This window comes from Panulirus ornatus, chromosome 8 (assembly GCF_036320965.1).
Source record: "Panulirus ornatus isolate Po-2019 chromosome 8, ASM3632096v1, whole genome shotgun sequence".
NCBI classification, from domain to species: domain Eukaryota; kingdom Metazoa; phylum Arthropoda; class Malacostraca; order Decapoda; family Palinuridae; genus Panulirus; species Panulirus ornatus.
In genome coordinates, this window is record NC_092231.1 from 14,777,502 (window position 1) to 14,795,421 (window position 17,920).

Below are 17,920 nucleotides of genomic sequence, written 5' to 3' on the forward strand. Positions count from 1 at the left end.
CGTTGCTAGAGGCAGTGAGAAGTTTTATCGAGGATGTAAGGCATGTGTAAGATATTGTTGGAACTACTATCCTTTCAAACATACCCAATTTTGCTCCGAGATAATATTTTCTCTCTCCACACATTCTTCATTGCTCCCAGAACCTTAGGATCCTACCCTACCCTATGACTTAATTCCACTTCTATGGTTCCATTTGCTGTTAAGTCCACTTTCAGATATCTAAAACACTTCACTTCCTCCAATTTTTCTCCATTCAAACTTACCTCCCACATAACTTTTCCCTCAACCTTGCAAAATCCTAATAACCTTGCTTTTTTCACATTTACTCTCAACTTTCTACTTTCACACACTTTATCAGACTCAGTCACCAACTTCTGCAGTTTCTCACTCGAATCGGCCACTAGTGCTGTATCATCGACGAGTAACAACTGACTCACTTCCCAGGCCCTCTCATCCCCAACAGACTACATACTCTCCCCTCTCTCCAAAACTCTTCCATTTGCTTCCTTGACCACCCCATCCATAAACAAATTAAACAACCATGGGGACATCGCACACCTCTGCCACAGACTGACCTTCACTGGGAACCAATCATTCTCCTCTCTTCCTACTGGTGCACATGCCTTACATCTTTGATAAAAACTTCTCTGCTTGTAGCAGCTTACCTCCCACACCATATACTCTTAAGACCTTACACAAAGCATCCATATCAACCCTATCATATGTCTTTCTCAACTATTTTATTGTGAACTATACCTCATATATTTGATATCTGATGATATAAAGTAAATGACATCTCTGTGAATTCCTTTGTGGCAAATGTATTGTAAGCAAGCTAAACACACAGTGCCGTAATAAGTTTAAAGCTTTATTGGCATATTTTATCAGGCTTTTTCTTGGGGCTTCTTTTGAAATATTCTTTGCAATTGCTATCTCTAAAAACATTTTACTGACTGTAGAGGGACAGCAGCACCCCATCACATCCCATACATAGTATACATCTTGATATAGGAATTGCAAGATATAACCTGGATGTAGGATTTTTTTATTTCTTATATATCCCTGGGGATGGGGGAGAAATAATACTGCCCAAAAATCCCCTGCGTGTTTTAAAAAGCAACTAAGAGGGCTGGAAGTGGATGGTTGGAGATCCTTCCTTCCTGTATTACTTCCCAAAAGAAGAAACAGTGCAAGAAGTGAAGTGAGGAATTTTCCCCATAAGCCTCTGTCATCTGTTCTTGTCTTTACTTCGCTCATGCTGGAAAGGGCAAACATATATTAAAAAGATTTAATATTTTCCATCTTCAACCAGCTGGATGACATGGAAGATGCAGAGATGATTGGGCTTCTTGTTGAGGACTGTCCTCCTGTCCCATTGGTGGCCGTAACTACACAAGTTCCTCCAGGTATACCAAGGGACAGTATAGTAACCAACCTACAGATGTTCACTCGAGTATGGAGAACTAAGGTGCCGACCACACTAAATCACAATGTCTTCAACCAGTATTTTGATAAACTTCTCCAGGTAAATTTTTTGAACTATTTAATTTAGAGTGGATTGTAGAAAAGAAGATTCTCCTTCATGTACTTTAACTTGAATGAGTTTTCTGTATCTCAAGCAAATTAGATTATTATTATTATTATTATTATTATTAATATTATTATTATTATTATTATTATTATTATTATTATTATTATTATTATTATTATTATCATGATTATTATTATTATGCAAGAGTTTTGGAGAGAGGGATAAGTATGCAGTCTGTTGTGGATGAGAGGGCTTAGGAAGTGAGTCAGTTGGCATTTGCTGATGATACAGCGCTGGTGGCTGATTCAGGCTATAGATAGGGTTGTGTGGAGGAGAGTGGATATGTTAGAAATGTATTGTTTGAGGACAATATGTGGTGTGAGGTGGTTTGATCAAGTAAGTAGTTAAAGGGTAAGAGAGATGTGTGGTAATATAAAGAGTGTGGTTGAGAGAAGAGAGCAAAAGAGGGTGTGTTGAAATGGGTTGGACACATGCAGAGAATGAGTGAGGAAAGATTGACAAAGAGGATATATGTGTCAGAGGTGGAGGAAAGAAAGAGAAGTGGGAGACCAAATTGGAGGTGGAAGGATGGAGTGGAAAAGATTTTGAGCAATCGGGGCCTGAACATATAGGAGGATGAAAAGCGTGCAAGGAATAGAGTGAATTGGAACAATGTTGTATACCGGGGTTGATGTGCTGTCATTGGATTGAACCAGGGCCTGTGAAGCGTCTGGGGTATACCATGGAAAGGTCTGTGGGGCCTGGATGTGGAAAGGGAGCTGTGGTTTTGGTGCATTACACATGACTGAGTTTGAACAAATATGGCCTTTTTTTTGTCTGTTCTTGGCACTGACTTGCTGGGGGGTGGAATGCCATTTCATGTGTGGCAGGGTGGCAATGGGAATGGATGAAGGCAGCAAGTATGGATATGTACATGTGTACATAAGTGTATGTCTGTGTATGTATATATATGTATCCATTGAAATGTATATGTATGTATATGTGCGTGTGTGGGCATTTATGTATGTGCATGTATATGTGGGTGGGTTGGGCCATTCCTCATCTGTTTCCTTGCACTACCTCGCTAATGCGGAAGACGGCAGGTAAGTATGATAAATTCATTGACAGCACGTCGACCCTGGTGTACCACATCGTTCCAATTCACTCTATTCCTTGCACGCATTTCACCCTCCTGTATGTTCAGGCCCCAATTGCTCAAAATCTTTTTCACTCCATCCTTCCACCTCTAATTTGGTCTCCCACTTCTCGTTCTCTCCACCTCTGACACATATATTCTCTTTGTCAATCTTTTCTCATTCTCTCCATGTGTCCAAACCATTTCAACACACCCTCTTCTGTTCTCTCAACCACAGTCTTTTTATTACCTCACATCTCTCGCACCCTTTCATTACTTACTCAATCAAACCTCCTCATACCACATATTGTCCTTATACATTTCATTTCCAACATGTCCACCCTCCTCTACACAACCCTATCTATAGCCCATGCCTCGCAACCATATAACATTGTTGGAACCACTATTCCTTGAAACATACCCATTTTTGCTCTCTGAAGTAATGTTCTCACCTTCCATGCATTCTTCAACATTGTCAGAGCCTTCACTCCCTCCCGAACCCTGTGACTCACTTCCACTTCCATGGTTCCATCGGCTGCTACATTCACTCCCAGATATCTAAAACACTTCACTTCCTCCAGTTTTTCTCCATTCAAACCTACTTCCCAATTAACTTGTCCCTCAACCCTACTGAACATGATAAACTTGCTCTTTTTCACATTTACTCTCAACTTTCTTCTTTCACACACTTCTCCAGACTCAGTCACCAATCTCTGCAGTTTCTCACCCAAATCAGCCACCAGTGCTGTATCATCGGCGACCAACTGACTCACTTCCCAGGCCCTCTCATCCACAACAGACTACATACTTGCCCCTCTCTCCAAAACTTTTGCATTCACCTTCTTAACCACCCCATCCATAAACAAATTGAACAACCATGGAGACATTACGCACCCCTGCCACAGACTGACATTCACTGGGAACCAATAATTTTCATCTCTTCCTGTTCATACACATGCCTTACATCCTTGGTAAAAACTTTTCACTGTTTCTAGCAACTTACCTTCCTCACCATATACTCTTACAACCTTTCAGAAAGCATCTCCATCAACCCTTTCATATGCCTTCTCCAGATCCCTAAATTCTACATACAAATCCATCTGTTTTTCTAAATATTTTTCACATACATTCTTCAAAGCAAACACCTGGTCCACACATCCTATACCACTTCTGAAACCACAATTCTCTTCCCCAAACTGATGCTCTGTACATGCCTTTACCCTCTCAATCAACACCCTACCATACAATTTCCCAGGAATACTCAACAAAGGTGAACACTCACCTTTATCACTTTTGCCTTTGTACAATGGCACTATGCATGCATTCCACCAATCCCCAACACAATCAACAACACAGTCACCCCCTGTTTTTAGTACATTCCACGCAGTACCATCCAAACCTGCGGCCTTGCCGGTTTACATCTTCCGCAAAGCTTTCACTACCTCTCACCAATCTTTTCACCCCAACATTCTCACTTCTTATATGAAAATCTCTACAAATCTTCATCTTCACCTCCACAAGATAATGATCAGACATTCCTCCAGTTGCACCTCTCAGCACATTAACATCCAAAGTCTCTCTTTCACGCACCTATCAATTCACACATAATCCAATAGTGCTCTCTGGCCATCTCTCCTTCTTACATACATATACTTATGTATATATCTCCTTTTAAACCAGATATTCTCAATCACCAGTCCTTTTTCAGCACACAAATCTACAAGTTCTTCACCATTTCCATTTACAACACTGAACACCCCATGTACACCAATTATTGCTTCAATTGCTACATTACTCACCTTTGCATTCAAATCACCCATCACTATAACCTGGTCTCGTGCATCAAAACTGCTAATGTACTCACTCAGCTGCTCCCAAAACACTTACCTCTCATGATCTTTCTTCTCATGCCCAGATGCATAGGCACCAATAATCACCTATCTCTCTCTCCATCCACTTTCAGTTTTACCCATATCAATCTAGAATTTACTTTCTTACACTCTATCACATGCTCCCACAACTCCTGTTTCAGGAGTAGTGCTACTCCTTCCTTTGCTCTTGTCCTCTCGCCAACCCCCTGACTGTACTCCTAAAACATTCCCAAACCACTCTTCCCCTTTGCCCTTGAGCTTCATTTCACTCAGAGCCAAAACATCCAGGTTCCTTTCCTCATTCTACCTATCTCTCCTTTTTTCTCATCTTAGTTACATCCACACACATTTAGACACCCCAATCTGAGCCTTCGAGGAGGATGAGCACTCCCCACATGACTCCTTCATCTGTTTCCCCTTTTAGAAAGTTAAAATACAAGGAGGGGAAGGTTTCTAGCCCCCTGCTCCTGTCCCCTTTAGTCGCCTTCTATGACACGCGCGGAATGCTTGGGAAGTATTCTTTGTCCCCTGTCTCGCATTAGCGAGGTAGCACCAGGAAACAGACAAAAGAATGGCCCAACCCACCCACATAAACATGTATATACATACATGTCCACACACGCACATATACATACCAATACATCTCAACATATACATATATATATATATTTTTATATTTTTTTTTATTTTGCTTTGTCGCTGTCTCCCACGTTTGCGAGGTACCGCAAGGAAACAGACGAAAGAAATGGCCCAACCCACCCCCATACACATGTATATACATGCACGTCCCCACACGCAAATATACATACCCATACATCTCAATGTACACATATATATACACACACAGACATATACATATATACACATGCACACAGTTCACACTGTCTGCCTTTATTCATTTCCATCGCCACCTCACCACACATGGAATAACATCCCCCTCCCCCCCTCATGTGTGCGAGGTAGCGCTAGGAAAAGATGACAAAGGCCCCATTCGTTCACACTCAGTCTCTAGCTGTCATGCAATAATGCTTGAAACCACAGCTCCCTTTCCACATCCAGGCCCCACACAACTTTCCATGGTTTACCCCAGACGCTTCACATGCACTGATTCAATCCATTGACAGCACATCGACCCCGGTATGCCACATCGATCCAATTCACTCTATTCCTTGCCTGCCTTTCACCCTCCTGCATGTTCAGGCCCCGATCACTCAAAATCTTTTTCACTCCATCTTTCCACCTCCAATTTGGTCTCCCACTTCTCCTCGTTACCTCCACCTCCGACACATATATCCTCTTGGTCAATCTTTCCTCACTCATTCTCTCCATGTGCCCAAACCATTTCAAAACACCCTCTTCTGCTCTCTCAACCACGCTCTTCTTATTTCCACACATCTCTCTTACCCTTACATTACTTACTCGATCAAACCACCTCACACCACATATTGTCCTCAAACATCTCATTTCCAGCACATCCACCCTCCTGCGCACAACTCTATCCATAGCCCACGCCTCGCAGCCATACAACATTGTTGGAACCACTATTCCCTCAAACATAGCCATTTTTGCTTTCCGAGATAATGTTCTCGACTTCCACACATTCTTCAAAGCTCCCAGGATTTTCGCCCCCTCCCCCACCCTATGATTCACTTCCGCTTCCATGGTTCCATCCACTGCCAAATCCACTCTCAGATATCTAAAACACTTTACTTCCTCCAGTTTTTCTCCATTCAAACTTACCTCCCAATTGGGGGAGGGGGCGAAAATTCTGGGAGCCTTGAAGAATGTGTGGAAGTCGAGAACATTATCTCGGAAAGCAAAAATGGGTATGTTTGAAGGAATAGTGGTTCCAACAATGTTGTATGGTTGCAAGGCGTGGGCTATGGATAGAGTTGTGCGCAGGTGATGGATGTGCTGGAAATGAGATGTTTGAGGACAATGTGTGGTGTGAGGTGGTTTGATCGAGTAAGTAACGTAAGGGTAAGAGAGATGTGTGGAAATAAAAAGAGCGTGGTTGAGAGAGCAGAAGAGGGTGTTTTGAAATGGTTTGGGCACATGGAGAGAATGAGTGAGGAAAGATTGACCAAGAGGATATATGTGTCGGAGGTGGAGGGAACAAGGAGAAGAGGGAGACCAAATTGGAGGTGGAAAGATAGAGTGAAAAAGATTTTGTGTGATCGGGGCCTGAACATGCAGGAGGGTGAAAGGAGGGCAAGGAATAGAGTGAATTGGAGCGATGTGGTATACCGGGGTTGACGTGCTGTCAGTGGATTGAATCAGGGCATGTGAAGCGTCTGGGGTAAACCATGGAAAGCTGTGTAGGTATGTATATTTGCGTGTGTGGACATATGTATATACATGTGTATGGGGGTGGGTTGGGCCATTTCTTTCGTCTGTTTCCTTGCGCTACCTCGCAAACGCGGGAGACCGACAAAGTATAAAAGAAAAAAAAAAAAAAAATATATATAGTGTTTTGGGAGCAGCTGAATGAGTGTGTTAGTGGTTTTGATGCACAAGACCGAGTTATATTGATGGGTGATTTGAATGCAAAGGTGAGTAATGTGGCAGTAGAGGGAATAATTGGTATACATGGGGTGTTCAGTGTTGTAAATGGAAATGGTGAAGAGCTTGTAGATTTATGTGCTGAAAAAGGACTGGTGATTGGGAATACCTGGTTTAAAAAGCGATATATACATAAGTATACGTATGTAAGTAGGAGAGATGGCCAGAGAGCGTTATTGGATTACGTGTTAATTGACAGGCATGCGAAAGAGAGACTTTTGGATGTTAATGTGCTGAGAGGTGCAACTGGAGGGATGTCTGATCATTATCTTGTGGAGGCTAAGGTGAAGATTTGTATGGGTTTTCAGAAAAGAAGAGTGAATGTTGGGGTGAAGAGGGTGGTGAGAGTAAGTGAGCTTGGGAAGGAGACTTGTGTGAGGAAGTTCCAGGAGAGACTGAGTACAAAATGGAAAAAGGTGAGAACAATGGAAGTAAGGGGAGTGGGGGAGGAATGGGATGTATTTAGGGAATCAGTGATGGATTGCACAAAAGATGCTTGTGGCATAAGAAGAGTGGGAGGTGGGTTGATTAGAAAGGGTAGTGAGTGGTGGGATGAAGAAGTAAGATTATTAGTGAAAGAGAAGAGAGAGGCATTTGGACGATTTTTGCAGGGAAAAAATGCAATTGAGTGGGAGATGTATAAAAGAAAGAGACAGGAGGTCAAGAGAAAGGTGCAAGAGGTGAAAAAGAGGGCAAATGAGAGTTGGGGTGAGAGAGTATCATTAAATTTTAGGGAGAATAAAAAGATGTTCTGGAAGGAGGTAAATAAAGTGCGTAAGACAAGGGAGCAAATGGGAACTTCAGTGAAGGGCGCAAATGGGGAGGTGATAATAAATAGTGGTGATGTGAGAAGGAGATGGTTTGTTGAATGTGTTTGATGATAGAGTGGCAGATATAGGGTGTTTTGGTCGAGGTGGTGTGCAAAGTGAGAGGGTTAGGGAAAATTATTTGGTAAACAGAGAAGAGGTAGTAAAAGCTTTGCGGAAGATGAAAATCGGCAAGGCAGCAGGTTTGGATGGTATTGCAGTGGAATTTATTAAAAAAGGGGGTGACTGTATTATTGACTGGTTGGTAAGGTTATTTAATGTATGTATGACTCATGGTGAGGTTCCTGAGGATTGGCGGAATGCGTGCATAGTGCCATTGTACAAAGGCAAAGGGGATAAGAGTGAGTGCTCAAATTACAGAGGTATAAGTTTGTTGAGTATTCCTGGTAAATTATATGGGAGGGTATTGATTGAGAGGGTGAAGGCATGTACAGAGCATCAGATTGGGGAAGAGCAGTGTGGTTTCAGAAGTGGTAGAGGATGTGTGGATCAAGTGTTTGCTTTGAAGAATGTATGTGAGAAATACTTAGAAAAGCAAATGGATTTGTATGTAGCATTTATGGATCTGGAGAAGGCATATGATAGAATTGATAGAGATGCTCTGTGGAAGGTGTTAAGAATATATGGTGTGGGAGGCAAGTTGTTAGAAGCAGTGAAAAGTTTTTATCGAGGATGTAAGGCATGTGTACGTGTAGGAAGAGAGGAAAGTGATTGGTTCTCAGTGAATGTAGGTTTGTGGCAGGGGTGTGTGATGTCTCCATGGTTGTTTCATTTGTTTATGGATGGGGTTGTTAGGGAGGTGAATGCAAGAGTTTTGGAAAGAGGGGCAAGTATGAAGTCTGTTGTGGATGAGAGAGCTTGGGAAGTGAGTCAGTTGTTGTTCGCTGATGATACAGCGCTGGTGGCTGATTCATGTGAGAAACTGCAGAAGCTGGTGACTGAGTTTGGTAAAGTGTATGAAAGAAGAAAGTTAAGTGTAAATGTGAATAAGAGCAAGGTAATTAGGTACAGTAGGGTTGAGGGTCAAGTCAATTGGGAGGTAAGTTTGAATGGAGAAAAACTGGAGGAAGTAAATTGTTTTAGATATCTGGGAGTGGATCTGGCAGCGGATGGAACCATGGAAGCGGAAGTGGATCATAGGGTGGGGGAGGGGGCGAAAATCCTGGGAGCCTTGAAGAATGTGTGGAAGTCGAGAACATTATCTCGGAAAACAAAAATGGGTATGTTTGAAGGAATAGTGGTTCCAACAATGTTGTATGGTTGCGAGGCATGGGCTATGGATAGAGTTGTGCGCAGGAGGATGGATGTGCTGGAATGAGATGTTTGAGGACAATGTGTGGTATGAGGTGGTTTGATCGAGTAAGTAATGTAAGGGTAAGAGAGATGTGTGGAATTAAAAAGAGCGTGGTTGAGAGAGCAGAAGAGGGTGTTTTGAAATGGTTTGGGCACATGGAGAGAATGAGCGAGGAAAGATTGACCAAGAGGATATATGTGTCGGAGGTGGAGGGAACGAGGAGAAGTGTGAGACCAAATTGGAGGTGGAAAGATGGAGCAAAAAAGATTTTGTGTGATCGGGGCCTGAACATGCAGGAGGGTGAAAGGAGGGCAAGGAATAGAGTGAATTGGATCGATGTGGTATACCGGGGTTGACGTGCTGTCAGTGGATTGAATCAGGGCATGTGAAGCGTCTGGGGTAAACCATGGAAAGCTGTGTAGGTATGTATATTTGCGTGTGTGGACGTATGTATATACATGTGTATGGGGGTGGGTTGGGCTATTTCTTTCGTCTGTTTCCTTGTGCTACCTCGCAAACGCTGGAGACAGCGACAAAGCAAATATATATATATATATATATATATATATATATATATATATATATACACAGACCGACCTTTACTGTGAACCAATCACTCTCCTCTCTTCCTACTCATAGACATACCTTACACCCTTGATAAAAACTCATTGCTTCTAGTAGCTTACCTCCCACACCATATTTACTTAAGACCTTCAACAAAGCATCTCTGTCAACCCTATCATATGCCTTCTCCAAATCCATAAATGCCACATACAAATCCAAATGTTTTTCTCACACACTCTCTTCAAAGCAAACACCTGATCCACACATCCTTAACTACTTCCTTTCCCCAATCTGATGCTCTATACATGCCTTCACTTTCTCAATCAATACCCTCCCATATGATTTTCCAGGTATACTCAACAAATTTATGCCTCTGTAGTTTGAATACTCACCTTTATCCCCATTGCCTTTATACAATGGCACTTTACATGCATTCCTCCAATCCTCAGGCTTTTCACTATGATATATACATACATTGAATATCCTTACCAATCAGTCAACAACACAGTTAACCCCTATCTTATTAGATTCAGCTGCAATACCATCCAATCCCACCGCCTTGCTGGATTTCATCTTCTGCAAGGCTTGTACCACCTGTTCTTTTTTCACTAAACAACTCTCCATGACTCTTACTTTGCAAATCACTCCAACCTAAACACCCTACATCTACCACTCTGTCATCAAACACATTAAACAGTTCTTCAATGTACTTGCTCCATCTCCTCCTAACTCCATCATTTCCTCTTATGCTCCCTTCACTGATGTCCCCATTTGTTCTCTTGTCTCTCTCATATTATTTACCTCCTTTCAGAACTCATTATTGTTTATTAATCCCTGGGGATAGGGGAAGAAGAATATTTCCCATGTATTCCCTGTGTGTCGAAGGAGGTAACTAAAAGGGGCAGGAGAGGTGACAGGAAATCCTTACCTCCAGTTTTACTTTTCCAAGAGAAGGAACAGAGAAGGGGTCCAAGTGAGAAGTTTTCTCTCTAAGGCTCATTCTTCTGTTCTGGAACGCTACCTCGCTAACACAGGAAATGGCAAACATGTATGAAAAAAATTATCATCATCACATAACCCCAAGAATCCTTTGGTAGTAGGGAGGGGATGGACCTCTTTGGTGTGAGTTCTTTGATGAGATTGTATTCTGGTTATGTAACCTCACTGAAGGTGTATTTTCACTTGCAGCATAACTAGAAGCAGGGAGATTCTTGTAATGTCACACACTAGAATGAATACTTGTTCAATTTTGTTTTTATGCTTCTTTTTGGACAAAGGATGTAATTGTTATTTTAGCAAGTAGTCATAATTATCGTATCTTGCTAGATATCAGTCTTCCTGAAATAATCTCTTTCAGACACCGTGCTTATAAAATATCTGATATTCCACTGTGTACTTGCTTTCAGTTCTTCCTCCCTCTCTTTGATTTTACCTAAGGAATGCTAACTTTTGATTCGTACAGGTTTCTATTATTGTTGAAGTCATGCATTGAAATCACATGAATATCCATGATATCAGAGGATAAATGTGACATGGAGTAAGAATATTCTTACTCATGCATAAGAAATGTTTCAATATTTTCCAGAGTGTATACTTCAAGGTTCGCAAATTGGCACCATGTATTATAGGAGGATTGCAAGTGAATGTAGAGTTACCAGAGGAAGATGAGTTGCAGATTAGCTTGTTTGGAATGGTTCTTGGTCAAGGCTCTCCAGTATCTTTGCAAACTCAGACTGTGCTATCCAGCACTATAAATCAAACTAGTCACTCTGAAATCCCTCACAAGAGGGCAAAACAAGGTATAGTAACGATTTTGTTTTATTGTTATAATAGGTTGCTGTAGATTTGATGACTGAAACTTTTATTTGTAATCACAGTATCCATTTGTATAGTACAGAGCGAGTGTTCAATCTGTCTGACTACTTTTCTCTGCCTTTCTTTTTAACAGATTTCCTAGTTGTATATATAAATGCCTTTGTCATATTATTCCTTTCCTAAACTTTGTGGCTTAGAGAATCATTTATGAATATAGAATTCATTCTACACATCTTTACAGTATGATAAAGATATATGAAATAAGGAGGAGAGCTACACTTAGAAAGATTAAATTTAAAACATTTGACAATGGATTTTTAGATTATTTATTTTCATTGCTCCAAAAAGAAATACAAAACTTGGTGATGTAGCATGGGAAAGTGTGTGAAAGGAGAAAATTAAGAGTAAATGTGAACAAAAGTGAGGTAATGAGTGTCAACACTGGAACAGGACATGACTGATTGAGTATAGGTGTGAATGAGGAGGACCTAGAGGAAGTTAAAGGCTTTGGGTAATTGAAAGTGGATGTGGCAGTGGATGGAACTGTGGTGGCTAAAGCGAGTCATATGGTGGAACAGGAGGCTAAGGCCTTGTTTGAATTAAGAGCATATAGAAGGAGAGATGAGTGCCCATCAGGCAGTACTCCTGACAGTGTTGTATGCTGGTAAGTGAGCATCAGCTTTTAGGTATACTTACAACCTGGGTGAATCGAAAATCCACAACATAAAGAAGATTGCCAAGAAAATTTGAAGTGCTTTGGTCCACTCTACTTCACTCATTGCCAAGGTAACTACAAGGTTTAGAAATTTCTGTGAGGAGAAAATTCTCTCTCTCATTGTACATAGAGCATGAAATGAAGAAGAAAAGCAGGGTTAGTAACCTTCACCTCGGGTCCAAAGCCCTGAAGATTTACGAGCGTTGATGTAAAGAAGACAGTGTAGCTGAGCCAGAGCCATTTAAAGGAAGTAAAGTATGGCTAGATAAGTTTATTCAAAGTCAGAAGCTGCATAACTTGAAAATAATGGGAGTATCCACCAGTGCTTACCGTAAAGCAATTACATCCCAATTTTCTCTGTAAGTTTATTGGTTTGCTGTATGCGATTTCTCTTGCACATGCTTTAGACAGAACATAACCCCTGCATAAAGTGAGGGATAGATGTATTATAGTTTCTGTATCATTTATTATTTTATGTGTATATTTGTGTATATGAGTGGATGGGCTGTTCTTCATCTGTTTCCTGGCGCTACTTTGCTGACACAGGAAACAGCGATTATGTAAAATGATAAAATAAAAACTCAAATAACTGGAAATTTTGGTCATGCAAAATGGCTAATTCCCTTAGCATTTTGGATGTGAGGTTTTATAGTAATGATTTTTGAAACTGCAATTCTTACAGCATTATAGATAATTCATTACTTCTATCTGTCTATCTATCTATATGTATTTCTGATGCCTGTTCCAGTTGGAACTTCCTCAGAGAGGTGACCACGGCAGTAGAGTCTCCATAACTAGTGAACTCCAGTGCTGCCTCTTAGCCTTTAGTGCCTTACCCTTAACAGGCCACTAGCAGGGGGCAACTTTAGTGCAGTGTTTGCCGAGGCTCCAGTGCATTACTTTACTAACATTATCGCATGATAGTCATACATGTTTCTGGCAAAAACACAAAAACACCACACACCTCATGTATGCCTTAAAGTACTCACGAAGTACTGCATATGTCTGGCAATAGAACAGTATACTTTATATCAAAAGATGTGTAGCAGATGTAAACAGTGTCTCACCAAATTTAGTTGTATAACATTATACATAAAAAATTATGATATTGTTTGATACATTATACAGTGTCTATTTAGTGCATTCATAAGAACATAATAAGTGAGGACACTGCAAGAGGCCTATTGGCCAATGCTAGGCAGGACCTGAGTCTGTACATCCTGCAGCCAACTGCCTGAACCCATAAATGCATCTAACCTTAATGTAAAGCTAACTAAAGGCCTAGCATCCACTACTATACTTGGCAGCTTGTTCCATAAGTCTTCTACCCTATTCTCGAACCAAAATTTACCCACATCCCACCTGAATCTATTCTTTTTTTAATTTAAATCCATTATTTCTTGTCCTATCTGATGGTGCCATTTTAAGAACTTTATTCATGTTACCTTTGTTAATGCCCTTCTCCCACTTAAAAACTTCAGTCATATCCCCTCTAGCCCTCTTCTTAAGTGAGTGTAAATTCAGTCTTTTTAACATTTCTTCATAAGTGAGGTTTCTAATTCCAGGGATCATTTTTGTCATTCACCCTTGTACTCTCTCTAAACAATCTATATCAACTGCATAGTATGGAGCCCAAAACTACCGCATAATCCAAATGTGGTCTCACCAACGAAGATAAAGTTGCAATAATACTGTAGGAGTTTTATTACTAACAGTGCTATTAATGAACCTAATATCCTGTTAGCCATATTTCTTTAATACATTGTTGCCACAGCTTAAGATCCTTTCTCACCAGTACTTGTAAATCTCTCGCACTCTGTTTTATCAATAGTAATATTGTCCAGTTTGTGATTAGTGTTCCTGTCTTTACCCACACTAAGTATTCTGCATTCATCTATGTTGAATTCCATTTTCCATGTACCTGCCCATTCTGATGATCTGTTTAAGTCCCTCTGCAAATTCACTGAATTTTCATCTGAGTAAATTACAGCCCCTATTTTTGTATCATCAGTAAATTTACCGAAGTCACTGGTTATTCCCATATCCAAATTGCTCCCAAGACTGACCCCTGAGGAACACCAGTGGCTACATTGCCCCATTCCAGTGTAACTCTCTTGATACATAACCTCAGTTTTCTGTCAGTGAGCCACGCCCTAATCCAATTAAATACACGACCCCTGATGCCATGTGCCACTATTTTTCTAAGCAGACACTCATGAGGTATTCTGTCAAAAGCCTTACTTAAGTAAGTTTCAAATACTTTATCAAAGAAGGAGAGAAGGTAATGGAGACATTCAATAATTATTATTTATTTAGATTCTATACAGACTTGTGCCTAGTTCATTGATATCTCAATATTTTATAACAATAGCTATTGCCACTAAATGGTATATTGTAGTTATTTTTTGGCACAATACATATGCCTTCTGCTGAAGAGCATGTCTTTTCATTCTGCTTATACTTATATCTTGTCTGTATGCTGAGCTATTGTAACATGTGACAGGAGTGCTTTGGTATCAACAGACCAGTAAAAGCACTAATGTACTCAGTGGTTTGTCTTCATTGTTATTGGTGCAAGCCATCCCACTGCCTTTTGCTTCAATGTTCTGTTCCTGAGCCTGGAAGCATACCCACAGCAGGCATCAGCAAAGTGGATGATAGTGATGTGTTTGCTATAGAAGTTTCAAGTATAGCTCCTGATATGTCTCCACCTAAAAGTTTGGATGTCCAATTGATACATGTGGGGGACAGCTGAAAGCTGCAGTAATGTTTTTGAAAATGATCTTATTTTGTTGGAACTAGATGCAAAGGTGGAGAAATTCAAGGTTGCTCTGTTTGAAAACTGAGTTGGTCTGAAGGCTCTAAGGGTACTTAGCAGTTTCAAAATTGGTGCACCTGAGAGCAGAGTGATAGTGGCTGATGTCATCAGTTAATGATATTACAGGTGAACAGAAAGAGTTTGTCCATAGATCTTTTTTTAAAAGATGTAATCAGGGATTGGATGGAAGTGTGCTAAAGAATATGGAGCAGTCATCTGGAGTTTGTGAATGCATTTTTTCTCTCATACTTGTTCACCTCACATTAGTTAGTTAACAGCAAAAACAGACAAAGGAAAGGCTTCATTTGCTCACATCAGTTCTCTAGTTGTCATGTGTAATGCACTGAAGCTAAACCCCCAGTCCACATCCAGGTCCCACAGACCTTTCTGTTGTTTCCCCTGGGTACTTCATATACCCTGGTTCAATCCATTGATGGCATGTCAACCTGCCAATATCTGAAGAACAAGGTTACTTGCCTCCCCCAACAGTATCTGAGGAACAGTAGAGCTCTTTACTTCACCCATCATTACCTGAGGAATGGTGCTCCTTCCTTCCCCACCAAAACCTGAGGAACAAGGCTTCACACTTTCCCTGCCAGTATCTGACAAATGAGAAACCTCCCTTCCTCCACCTGTATCTGAGGAGTATGGCTACTTGCCTTACCTACTAGTATCTGAGGAACAAGGATTCTTAACTCCCTCACCAGTATCTGAGGAACAGGGCTCCTCACTTCCCTTACCGGTGTCAGAGGTACAAGGCTCCTTGCCTCACTCACTAGACCTAAGAAGCATTGCTCCTAAACTTCCCTGCCAGTATCTGAGGAATAAGGATCCTCACATCCCCCACCAGTATCTGATGAATAAAGTTCCCCCCTCCCCTGTTATGTATCTGAGGAACAAGACTCTTTGCCTCCCCATCAGTGTCTGAGGAATAAGGCCCCTCGTCTCCCCACCAGTATCTGAGGAACAAGGCTCCTCACCTTCCCCACCAGTATCTGAGGAATAAGACTCCTCACCAACACCATCAGTACCTGAGGAATAAGGCTCTTCATCATCCCCAAGGGATAGAGTAAATTGGAATGGTGTGTTATACAGGGGTCGATGTGCTGTTGGTGGACTAAACCAGGGAAGGTGAAGCAACCAGGGGAAACCATGGAAAGGTCCATAGGGCATGGTTGTTGACAGAGGGCTTCATTTTTGGTGCATTGCACATGACAGCTAGAGAATAGATATGAGGAAGTGTGGCTTTTCTTCATCTATTCTTGGCACTTCCTTGCTAATGCCTGAAATGGCAATCAAGATTGAGTGTAGAATGGCAAAAGGTGAGAGCAAATGACGTGAGGGGTGGGGGGGGAGGAAGTGATAGCTTGCACAAAAGATGCATGTGGCATGAGAAAGGTGGGAGGTGGGCAGATTAGAAAGGGTAGTGAGTGAAGGGATGAAGAAATATGGTTGTTAGTGAAAGAGAAGACAGAGGCATTTGGACACTTTTTGCAGGGAAGTAGTGCAAATGACTGAGAGATGTATAAAAGAAAGTGGCAGGAAGTCAAGAGAAAGGTGCAAGAGTTGAAAAAGAGGGCAAATGAGAGTTGGGGTAAGAAAATATCATTAGATTTTAGGGAGAATAAAAAGATGCTTTGAAAGGAGGTAAATAAAGTGCGTAAGACAAGAGAACAAATGGAAACATTGATGAAGAGGGCAACTGGGGGAGGTAATACGTAGTGATGAAGTGAGAAGGAGGTGGAGTGACTGTTTTGAAGGTTTGTCGAATGTGTTTGATGATAGAGTGTCAGATATAGGGTGTTTTGGTTGGGGTGGTGTGCAAAGTGAGGGAGTCAGGGAGAATGGTTTGGTAAACAGAGAAGAGGTAGTGAAAGCTTTGTGGAAGATGAAAGCCGGCAAGGCAGCGGGTTTTGATGGTATTGCAGTGGAATTTATTAAAAAAGAGGGTGACTGTGTTGTTGATTGGTTGGTAAGGATATTCAGTGTATGTATGGATTATGATGAAGTGCCTGAGGATTGGCAGAATGCACAAAGGCAAAAAGGATAAAGGGTAGTATTCAAATTACAGACATAAGTTTGTTGAGTATTCCTGGAAAATTATATTGGAGGGTAATGATTGAGAGGGTAAAGGCATATACAGAACATCAGATTGGGGAAGAGCAGTGTGGTTTCAGAAATGGTAGAGGATGTATGGATCAAGTTTTTGCTTTGAATAATGTATGTGAGACATACTTAGAAAAACAGTTGGATTTATATGTAGCATTTATGGATCTGGAGAAGGCATATGATAGGGTTGATAGAGATGCTTTGTGGAAGGTTTTAAGAGTATATGGTGAGGGAGGTAAGTTGCTAGCAGCAGTGAAAAGTTTTCACCAAGGATGTAAGGCATGTGTAGGAGTAGGAAGAGAGGAAAGTGATTGGTTCCCAGTGAATGTAGGTTTGCGGCAGGGGTGCGTGATGTCTTCATGTTTGTTTTATTTGTTTATGGATGAGGTGGTTAGGGAAGTGAATGCAAGAGTTTTGGAGAGAGGGGCAAGTATACAGTCTGTTGTGGATGAGAGGGCTTGGGAAGTGAGTCAGTTGTTGTTCGCTGATGATACAGCACTGGTGGCTGATTTGGGTGAGAAACTGTAGAAGGTGGTGACTGAGTTTGGTAAAGTGTGTGTACGGAGAAAATTGAGAGTAAATGTAAATAAGAGCAAGGTTATTAGGCTCAGTAGGGTTGAGGGGCAAGTTAATTGGGAGGTAAGTTTGAATGGAGAAAAACTGGAGGAAGTGAAGTGTT

At 41.2% G+C, this 17,920-nt stretch overlaps 1 protein-coding gene across 3 annotated transcripts in view; it reads left to right on the forward strand.

The window, feature by feature from the left end:
- Positions 1–17,920, forward strand: part of LOC139749842 (C2 domain-containing protein 5) — a 222,235-nt gene that overhangs the window by 165,159 nt on the left and 39,156 nt on the right. For all 3 annotated transcript variants that reach the window (XM_071664154.1, XM_071664157.1, XM_071664156.1), the window contains exons 16-17: positions 1,313–1,525; positions 11,370–11,583. In XM_071664154.1, coding sequence (XP_071520255.1) covers positions 1,313–1,525; positions 11,370–11,583 — 427 coding nt within the window. The remainder of the gene's footprint in view (positions 1–1,312; positions 1,526–11,369; positions 11,584–17,920) is intronic.